Source organism: Cucumis sativus, chromosome 2 (assembly GCF_000004075.3).
Source record: "Cucumis sativus cultivar 9930 chromosome 2, Cucumber_9930_V3, whole genome shotgun sequence".
NCBI classification, from domain to species: Eukaryota; Viridiplantae; Streptophyta; class Magnoliopsida; order Cucurbitales; family Cucurbitaceae; genus Cucumis; species Cucumis sativus.
Genome location: NC_026656.2, coordinates 20,052,431 through 20,063,571, shown reverse-complemented (window position 1 = coordinate 20,063,571; position 11,141 = coordinate 20,052,431). Strand labels below are relative to the sequence as shown.

At 33.2% G+C, this 11,141-nt stretch overlaps 1 protein-coding gene across 1 annotated transcript; it reads right to left on the bottom strand.

Moving 5' to 3' along the window:
• Positions 1-825: 825 nt before the first annotated feature.
• Positions 826-4,152, bottom strand: LOC101220853 (E3 ubiquitin-protein ligase WAV3). Its single transcript, XM_004148356.3, has 2 exons — positions 3,398-4,152; positions 826-3,292 (listed from the first exon to the last, which is right to left on the bottom strand). The coding sequence occupies exons 1-2, from the start codon at positions 3,770-3,772 to the stop codon at positions 1,430-1,432; spliced, it is 2,238 nt and encodes a 745-aa protein (XP_004148404.1). The 5' UTR covers positions 3,773-4,152; the 3' UTR covers positions 826-1,429.
• Positions 4,153-11,141: the final 6,989 nt, after the last annotated feature.

The window sequence follows — 11,141 nt, the reverse complement described above, 5'->3', positions numbered from 1 at the left end:
AGGTTTTGACCTTTTTACTTTTAAATTTTGAAATAAGAACTTATAAATATCTTTTCTATCTTTAAATAAACTATTTCCTTTTTAATTTTGAAATGTGGATAAAAATTAGACTCTATTTTGAAAAAATATTCAAACAACTCCAAGAAATCATGGAGAGAAAATGGTTTTAATTATTTGAAAAAATGAAATAATATACCAAATCAAAAGCCTAAACCATTGGTTTTTTCTATTTGTATTTACATAAAAAGAAGGTGGATATAGAAAAAGAAAAAAAAGAAAACATAATGAAATGGAAAGAGATGGAAGGAAGTGAGTGTTAATGGTAATGAATGAATGTATACATTGATTCACATGTTGGATAAATTGAACACAATGCTCCATCCTTCCATCATGTCTTCTTTTTTTTTTTTTGAATTAGATGAATCTTTTTCTCTCCATATATATATTATCTATGTCCCCTTATTAATAAGCTTTGTGGTGGACCAATTTGTGCAACCCATTGCACAATCAATACCTATTTACTTCATTGTTCACACCCATTCTCAAAATTACACTATTCTCATTTTTTACCTTACACCAAAATTCTAATAAAACAATTGCATGGATAAGAGATAGAACATTCAATTTTTTTTTATTTTTTTTTTTGGTTAGTAATGGTTAAACTAATGACATAGTTTTGCATCAACTCACCACTATTGTTATCTTCTTTTTTTTGCCACCCAATGCTTCATTGGAAAGCAAAATAAACCATGTAAGGGTCATTTTCAAAGGCAAAATGGAAGTTATGTATTAAGATCAAATGCAGAGAATTTGATCTCCAAAACATTGCCAACCCAAGAATTATTGATTAATAATACTCCAAATCTTAAATAATAACAACAACAACAGCAACAATAACCTTTGCATTTATCATTTCATCATCATTTCATTCCCTTTCTAATTGAGTCTTCTTCCCACTTTACCAACTCCCCCTCACCCCTACTCCTTTCCCATCATTGCATAATAATAATATACAACCAAAAAAAAGAAGAAAAAGTAAAGAACTTTTTTCCTTAAAATGAGAGGGAATTAAAGAAAAAAGAAAAAAAGAAAAAGAAAACAAAAAGACCCATTTTGAAATAAAAATAAGATTTGTGGTTTCTAATGCTTTGGAAATCCCATTTTTCTTCTACTCTAACATGAAAGAAAGCTACAGAAAGCTGAGCTGTATGTGTGGAATTGATGAAAACCAGAAGAAAGTCCAATCAATGGAGCTTTCAAGAACAAGAACAAAGAAGAAGAAGAAGAGGAAGAGGAAGAAGAAAACCCCAATTTGCCCCTCATAAATCCATATTTGTACTTTACTTTTTAGCTTTCCTTTTCAAATTCTCATTACCCTTTTCCAAAATTAACCAAATTTTACAGTCAGTCAATCAATCCTCTGCCATTTCTAGAATCTCGCATTTTCAAACCCGTGTAAATCCCCCACTCTACTCGTCAACGATTTTTTCATAATCGCTACTCTGGCAAGCTTCTCCGCCGCTCTCCACGCCGACGTCGGTGTTAACGGCTCTCCGTTTTCATCCACCATTGTGGGATTTTCCTTATCACCCCCTCGCCTACGTGGCGTTGTTGTCACCAAAATTTGTTGTTGCTGCTGGTGCTGATGTAATTCGAATTGTTGTTGCCTTCGCCAATGGAGTTCCGCCAGCTCAACTTCCAGCTCCCGCACGTACACGTCAGCACTTGGTGATCCGGATTGGATTAGTAATGCACGCGCGGAGGCGAGTAAGTGATGCGCGCTCGTATGGTCTTCGTACTCGATTAATCTCCTGGATTCCGCCACAGCGCGAGTTGTTATGAACATGTCTCTCAGCCTTTCGATCTTAGGAGTGGATGATCCAACGGCTGTGGGTCGTGCAATGAGGATGTCTTGTTCTCGGCTGTACACTACCTCCTGTGTGGACGGGTCTTTGTAAAGACATTGCATCGTCATCACGTGGTGGGTCCCTGAAGCCGAGGTTGGAATCTTCAACTCTACGAGTAATTCCCTTTCTTCCTCGCCGTATAAATCTCCAAGCCGGACCGAACCCAAACTGCAAACCGTGGGCCGCCCGGTACATGAATAAATAGCGGAGATCACTACCGGAGATGAACCGCTTGAAAACCCGAGTTGAATACGGAGATCTTGAACCACCACGCTTAATAATCCACTTACGCATTTTGCAAATGCGTCCTCCGCCGGTTCTTGACAGTATCCACCGCTCTTTCCGAACCCAAATGCATGAACCGGGATTTCTATGTGGGCGAATCTTGTAGATGACTCGTGTCGTGTCACCTGCCGTTGATTTGACTGGATCCGTTCATCTTGGCCGTCTGACAAAAGCATGATACTAGCTACTGGGTTTCTCTCTCGCCGGTCCTCGAGTACTTTTGTGGCTTTTCTCAAAGCCTCTCCTACGCTGGTTCCTTGGCTGCAGACCAGCGTGTCAATCACGTGCCGGGCAGCGCGTTGGCCTTGAGCCGTCATTCTCCTCAACGGCAACACCCTTTTAGGAGTGGCAGAGAAAGCAACGATGGCAAGGCGGTCCGATGACCCTAACGACGAAATAACCAATCGCATGGCACGCTTCAGCATCATTAATTTCGGCCCCGTCATGCTTCCGCTTACATCCAGCACTGTAACTAAATCAATCGGCGCACGGCGGGATGGGTCCAATAAATTGGCATTTGCTCTGTTTCTAGCCGGATGTGGCGGCGGGGCTTTTACTTTCAGAGCGACCGCGTAGGTCTCGTGAGTGTGTCCAGATGAAATCAACGCCGTTTCAGGGAGGAGTCGAACCTGTACATTGGTCCTCTGAATTGAAGATTTAACTGAACTGGAAGGCGGCTTTGGGTCAACGAAGAAGCCTTGAAATTCCTCCACATCGTCTTGGTTCTCATCGGCTTCAGGGATTGGGATAATCCGGCCACCGGAGGTTGGAGACAGAAGGGGCTCATCGTCATCATAGGATCTGAATTCCTTTTCTTTTGGGTTTAGTTTGGTTTTAACCGCTCGGGGGGAAGATTCAATCATGGTTTTATCTTCAATCTTGGGTTTAGGATCGTGTTGGGTCAATGGGCCCAAATTCTTATGGGCGGCGAGCAGAGGAACGTCCTTCCATGTAGTGTTGCAGACAGGGCAAACAAGAGTGGCATGGTTTCTGACATGAGCAGCAATACAAGGAAAATGAAAAGCATGCCCACACTCCGCCGTGTAAATCGCCGTCCCATGCCCTGTTTTTACGCTATTCAAACAAATTCCACAGCTACTCTGTTTTTCAACAAACAAAAAGAACCCGTAAGTCAAGTTTCGAATTCTAAATGAAAAAACAGAGAGAAAGATAGAGAGAGAACAAAAAAAAAAAAAAAAACATACTCTGAACTTAAAGCTGTTCTTGAAAAGAGAGAGTTTAAGAGGGGAACGAGGAGAGGAAGGATTCGAACCCAAAATCCCTCGTTGGGATTTAGCAGATTTAGGAGTTGATGAAGAGGAAGATGAGGTTTTGCAATGAAGAGTGGGACTTTGATTAACAGTGGCATCTTGAGCAGTACGGCAACGAAGACCTGGACTACTCAATGGCTGATGAGATTGCATCCGAGGAGTAGAAGGGTTACTGAAGAAACCCAATCGAACACAGCTTCTAGGACTGGGATTAGGAGTAGCAGAGCTCCTCTGTTTCTCAGAAGCATTATTAGATTCTGAATCTCGAGAAATGGTAGTACAAAACGCTTTCCTCCAACCAGTACCCATTTGAGGTAAGAAGAGGAAGAGAAAGGAGAAAAAGTTATAGAGTAAGCAAAAAAGCAAAGAAAAAGGTGGTTTAAATTAATGAAGAAGATAGATCTGAATTGTGGGTGAAAGGGGACAAAAGAAAAGCAGAGTATGGCATGGGGATCATCAGAAAGAAAAGGGAAAGAAAAGTGGAAGAAGAAGAAGAAGAAGAAGAAGAAGAAGAAGAAGAAAGAAGATGATGATGAAGAAGAAGACAATGTTAAGTTAGGATTGTTGATTGTTCTTGGTTGGTGTTTGGAATGGAATGGGTATTTATTAAAATTTTAAAATGTTGGGTTCTTTGGCTTTTCTCTTTTAGTTATCGATAGGCCCAAAAAGATCTCTGCTTTTCTTTTCTCTGAGAAATACAGGTACCTCACTCCTTAGGCCCTCGCATCTATGGGGATATATATAAATATTCATTGGAAAATGTGATTTTTCACTCCCCCATTTTACCAAATTAACCGTCTTTTTCTTTATTTAAATATTTATATTAATAATTCCTTTTCAATTACTTATAATTAATAAGGAAATTTAAAGAACAAAAAAAAAGTCGGTTCGGGTCAACGACCGACCCCGGATCGGACAAGTTCTCCTACCTCTCCATCCTGTTTCTAAACTAATCCTCTCTCGCCCACCCCTCCATCCAATTCTACTTATTCACCTTTTTCATTCTTTTTCTACAAAGACAACACATATTAACAATCTTAGCCTTATATCTTTTGTAATTTTGGATTCTTTTTTCAATTCCTATTCTTTTCATTCTCTTCATACTTGTGTTATGAGATGTTTTATGGGTGTAATGGTAGGTTATACCCACTCTAATGTTTAGGTTAACAAGATTTTGTTAATTGAATTGTGGTACTAAGTCAAAATAATTTTTTTTTATGTTATCTTTATTTATTGTGTGTCGCGTTAGTATGCTTTTAAAAGTAATGTGAAGTTCACAAATATTTATGAAAACAACTTTATAATTGTGAATAAATATAATATTCGATCAATAGTAGTATAGGCTTTTCCTACGTGACCTCATAGCTATCATCTACTTGAGAGCTAGTATATTGATGATCATGTTGAGGTAATTACATAAAGAGACAAGGACAATTTCTCTTACAATGATATAGTCTTCGAGTTCTCTTCAAGTTCATTCATTCTTTCTATTTGGACTTGCGTCTTCGGTTGTATCTCTCACTAGGTACTTTCATTAAAACTTGGGTTATGTATTGATTTATATATATTAAGCTCATTAAAACTTAAAGGCACTTTTTTAACTTATACTAGGACCAAGTTAAATAAGGTTAGGAAGTGGAAGAAAGAAGAGGGGAAGTAATGAAGAACAGTGTCAGAAGGGTTAATATTAATTTGAATGTTAGGAAGTGATGATGTTGATGCAAATGGAGAGAAGTGAAGTAGTAATAATATGTATGTAGGATTAAATACGTAGGCCATTATAGAGTAGGGGAAAGTTTAAAGGCCTTTCCTAGCTATTTAATGTAATCGAATAGCACCACAATATCTATATATATATATATATACATATATTTTAAATTATTGCGACAAATACTAGGACAAAAAGGAATTCATAATTGTCACATGTCTTTGGTAAATCATTTGTTTCGCTTCTCTGCTTTAATCTCGTCTACGACGTAACGTAAGAGTACATTTGTGAGGTATCAAGTTAATGATACCCATATGCTTAAGTTAGTGTAGAAAGTGTGTAGTAGTTCAAACAAGCACATATAAAGAAACATCGAAGTTCTTATTCGAGAGTTTACTTTTTATCATTTCGAATTGTTAAATGACACTATTTACAGTAAGGTCAATTTGTAGCCTACAAGCGTATAGAGTGTCAACAATGTTGTTAGATGGTTTATTAAAAGCTGTAATTTATGAAATTTTGTTAGTCATTCACTCAATGTCACGTTGTATACGAACATCATTTTCCTTCTATATAACAATAATACTCTCGATTTGATCAATTGACGACTTAGAACCTAGTATAGGTTTTCACCGTCGTCTCTCAAATTTGTTGAGCTTAGGCTCGCATGTAGGCTTTGGACCATCATTAATATACACTAAAATAATGTCCAATAAGGATGAGGTAGAAAAGGATTGTGTATATATGTATTATGTGATACAGTAGCCGTATGGTTAGGTTTATAAGATTGATTGAGTTATGATTGATCCTACGGCGGATGGTGAGGAGAGTGTAGGGATTTTGGTCCTACGGAATTGATGTGTGTGTGTGCCCTATATATATATTTATAACTACAACACACCTATATATATGTGTAAAAGGTTTGAAAAATTACAACAAATATGAGAGACTTTTAAGTAAATAGTTAAGGCTCACTATCTCTCATGTCTCCTTCAAATGTCAACTCACTTTTTTCCTTCCTTTTTCAAAAGAAAATGGTTAGGTCAGGGCAACAAGTAAACTAAATTATATATATATATATATATGATTGGCTGCCACACACTTCCCTTTTCATTGCTTTTTATTATAACTTTTGAATTCCAACACTTATAAAATGACTTCCATGTGTTATTTGATATCCAACTTGGCTATACACATAATGGTTGAGTAACACAGTCTCAATTTAATACAAATTCAACAATATGATGATGATCTTTTATCCATTGGCTACACAACCTTACAACCTTGATTATTGAGAAACTCAAATCCTTTTGAATATGAAATATATGTTTTATTGAGATTACACCATTTCCTTTCATGCATGGAGTTTGCAGTGTTTGGTAATGATATCAGAATAATGAAAGGGAAAGGGAAAGGAAAAGGTGATCAGCTAAGTGTGGTAGCTTTATTTGAGGATTGTGTTTGGCCAAATCCATCAATTTGCCTATGTGTTTGGAGACTATATATATATATATATTACTAATAACTCATTTGGAACAAAACATCTCTTATTCACTCCCACAAGTTTTCCCTTTTACAATGTTCTGTCCCTTCACTTTCTCTTCAATTTTTTTTCCTTTTTCAAATTTATTATATATAATTTATTCTTTGGGGTTTATTATTAATAATCTAACGTTTTGGGAGTAGCAAAGATAAAAAAAATTGAAAATATATTTGTCAAAGTCAACGTATCAAAAGCAAACATTGGTTTGCCTTTGTCAACATATTGTTTCCAAGTACCGAGGTATGTTTAAATTTATTTTAGTTTATTTGAGGACGATGGGTCCCTCTTATTTGCCAACGTGGATAACAGCATCCCATGTGGGATGCCCATGTCATTACCATCTAACATTTTTTTATCTCCACGTGGCACCACATGTCTTCTTTTGGTCAAACTCACTTACCTTTGACCAAATCCTCTAATATCATAATCAAATCTCCCTTTTAGTAATGGAGAAAGAAAAACACTTCTAGTTGTTACGTACCATCCAAATGGTCATCTAATTAATTCTAAATTATTCTTTTTAAATAAAATACATTCTTTTAAATATTTTTATCAATAACACTACAAATTATATGAAGATAAGTGCATGCATGAGTTCTGCAGTTCAAGTAAGTTCATAAATAAATAAAAATTAGTTGCTTCCCTACTAAAAGTTTTTTGTTAGTTTATTAATCAGTAAATAATAATAATAGTAGAAGCTTAGGATTTCTTTTTTGATTTAGTAATAAAATGTAGAAATTTATTTCTTCCTTTCGGTTATAAAATTAATGTAGGATTATTTTGGAGTCTAGGGGTTAGGTTTTAGATACATTAATTATTGTTGGGAACTTAATTAGGTTTATATAGTTTGCTTTTAAGTATAAGACGTGTTTAGTTATTCATGGAAGAAAAGAAAATTATAATACAAAAATAGTTATTTAAAATCTTGTTGATCAAATCAAATGATGAAGTTTGATGACAAATAACCGACAAAATATTTTTCTTTTCATTGTACACAATCATAATCATCATATATGAATGAATGATCAAGAGGTCTTATCAAAAGTTTAAAAAATATTTATAACTTTTTAACTAATTCTATATGATATGTTGTGAAGAGACAATACAAGCATCAATCAATTATAATACACACTTATTATTTAGATACACTATAATAATTGGTCAAAAAGAAGTTTGTATTTGAATGCGAGAAAAAATAAAATAAAATAGAAGGAAATGAAAATAAAAGCTTTGAAGTAATGAATAACATAATAATTGATGACAAGAAAAGCAGAAGCAAGAGGAAAATTAAAAACCCCACACATTAAAATGAACACAAACTTTTTGGCATGGCTTATATGTTAAAGAGGAAGAAGCTCCTTATTGTCCCTCCATCAAATCCAACAAGCCTCATTCTTCCACCTTGTGTGTGTTATTTGGCCACCACAATATGTCACAATTGGGCAAAATGGGTCAACATTTTATTGACTAAATTACAAAAATAAATAATAATAACAACTTAAATCCAATGCATTTTGTTTCAACCATATTCTAATTATTCCAAACTACTTTAACATAAATCAACAAATATACGTAACTACTGTTACCCTAGATTGTTTCATGTGGCCTATTTATCATCAAATATTATGGTAGTTGATTTCTACTAATTAAGGGTAGTTTTATTTATTAAAAATAATAATAATAATAGGAGAGGAAAGTCGAGGAATTGATATATATTTGTTGCAAAGCAACAGATTTGAATAGAAGAAGAGTCAAAATTTTAAGTTGATGAATCATTATCCTATATAAAAAAGAAAAGAAAAGGGTAGTTGTGTTGTTTAAAAATGGTAAGTGAAGAAAAGACTAAATGGTAGGGTTTTAAGAATCATAAGGAGTGTGATTTGGGGGTGTTTTTGTGAAGGAAATGCCAAATGACATACCACATGACCCCTTAATTTAATTCAACATCCCATATGGAAGAGATCCCATCAACTAAGCCCACAAAAAAAAGAAAGAAAGAAACTTAATTAACTTTTTATTTATTTATTAAAATAAAATTTGGGTTTTTGTTTAAATTTAAAATTAATAAGATTCCCATCAATTTCAATGTAGAAAATCCACTTGGATTTGTGTAATCAGCTCTATTCAATTATAACCCATGTGCCTCTTTATTTTACTTTCTCTTTCTCTTTGCAATTTTTCTTCTTTTTTTCTTTTCTTTCTTGACAACCCACATTTGGGAATTTTATTATATCATTTTTATGTGGGTTTCATATGGTCTTTTGTTGATTTATGTAATTAGGAATTATTAATTAAAATACATTGGAGTGTATTGTGGGTATGAGAAAGATTAGTTTCTGATTAGGGAAATATTGTAAAGGAATCATATGGATACTACTATTTTAATAATTAAAATAATAATGGAGATTACGTTGGTGGGATTAGAATTAATTAGCTCATTAATCTTTCACCCTCCCTCATATTTCTACAATTAATTAGCTGCCTTTGACTACGAACATTATTACCTAATTGCCCTCCCATTATTATTTTATTTTCATCTCTTTAATTTACTTTTTAAATTTTTTTTACCAATATCGATACATATACATGCCAGTGCGTTTCAATCTTATATCAAAATATTTCCAAATTTCAAATTATAAACTTCCTTCGTAAATTTAAATTTTTGTTATATTTTATAATAGTTTTATCATTTACAATAATATTTTTTTCGAGATTCATCGGAGGGATAGATGACATCGCTTGAAATACATGAATTACACTAGCATTGGAATTGTAAATGCAACTCACAATTGTTGCTTGAACTAAAAGTTGATACTAACAATCATGAATGTCAATTCTATCCTAAAAAGAAAGTGAAGAAAATGATAGAGATGGTGTGGGACAATTACAAGAGAATGTGTTGAAAGTTTCTTAGGGCTAGATAATTTGGTACTCACCTCTTGTCAATATCAAACACACTAATATATATATTATATAGAGGGTTTTTTTCTTTTTTAATATAACAAAATATATAAAAGTGTCTATTATTTATATAATCTAAAAAATTCTCTATTTTTAGGTAAATATTTTGTTGACACAATAATTTATTGCATATATAATCAATTAAACAACAATGACAAAAGACAAAATAAAAATAAAAAGATAGGAACTAAAATAAATATATTTTGAGTAGCAAAGAGACAAGGTGGAATAAATCTTTAAGAGAACTGAAAATAATGATATAATAAAAATGTATATTCTCTTATTTAATAAAAATAAAATTAAAGACCCTAATTTTATTTTTTTTTAAATGTACTTAATTTCTTCTACAAGTATTCCAAGAAAGTAAATGTGAAAGAGAGACAAATGGAATGGAAATTCAAATGGTATCTTTCATGAGTAAACTAAAAAATGTTAAAAATAGAGAATTAATAAAAGAATAGTAAATAAATGGTGAAATGGTTAATTAAGAATATATTATTTGTGTAACATCTGAGTGAAACTCAATATCAAATATAACAAAAAGATTAAAATAGGGTAAATACTAAATTGGAGATTGAAAAATGAAAGATTGAGGTAAAAAAGAAAGGTATGTGTATTAAAAAGAAAAAAAAAAAAAAGGAAAGGTGAAAGATGGAGAGAGAATGGGGTGTGGGGGGAAAAACCCAAAAACAAAAATGTGGTGGAGGAGAAGAGTTGGTTAAAAAACGACATCAAATGGGTCGTACCATTCACATGCAAAGATAACATTTAAAACAATCTTCTCTCTCTCTCTCTTTCTCTTTTCTTCTTTTTAATTCTAACAAATGAGGAGAGATGCTTTGAATTTGAACTACAACTAATACTCCACTCCATTACCATTGCTATTCACATTTGTTTACTTTTACTTACATTTTTATTATAAAAAATTGGCACGTGACAAATAGTCTTTCATTCATAAATTATATAGAGATAATATGATTCACTCACGTATATTTTTTGCAATATATAGTAATTTGAGTGACCTATCTTTTTGGTCTCTAACGAATCACAAACATTTTAAAGTTTAATGGTAAAATATTAAATGTTTTCGAATTAAAAATGTGCATTTTTTCTTTTTTTAAAAAAAAAGGAAAATGAAAGGCATTCACTAACTTTGGTTGGTTGTTAAGATGACTGCCATTATTATCCCCCATGTTTTCTACAACTCCTTCCAACAAAAATTAAAATTATCAAATTAAATATACCCTCACCCCCTTCTTTTATTATTCTTTATTATTATTAAGAAGCTTTTTCAAATCTCCTCAATTTAGTAAATTCAATTCATTCTTGGTATGATTTGTATTTAGTCACTAACTTCTTTGTATATCTTTAACGGAGGTTTGAAGTAGAAAATTAACTCTCTTATTCTATTGCAACTTATATTAGTACTCGGGTAAGTGTGCAAGTAGTACTCCTAGCTAGCAACG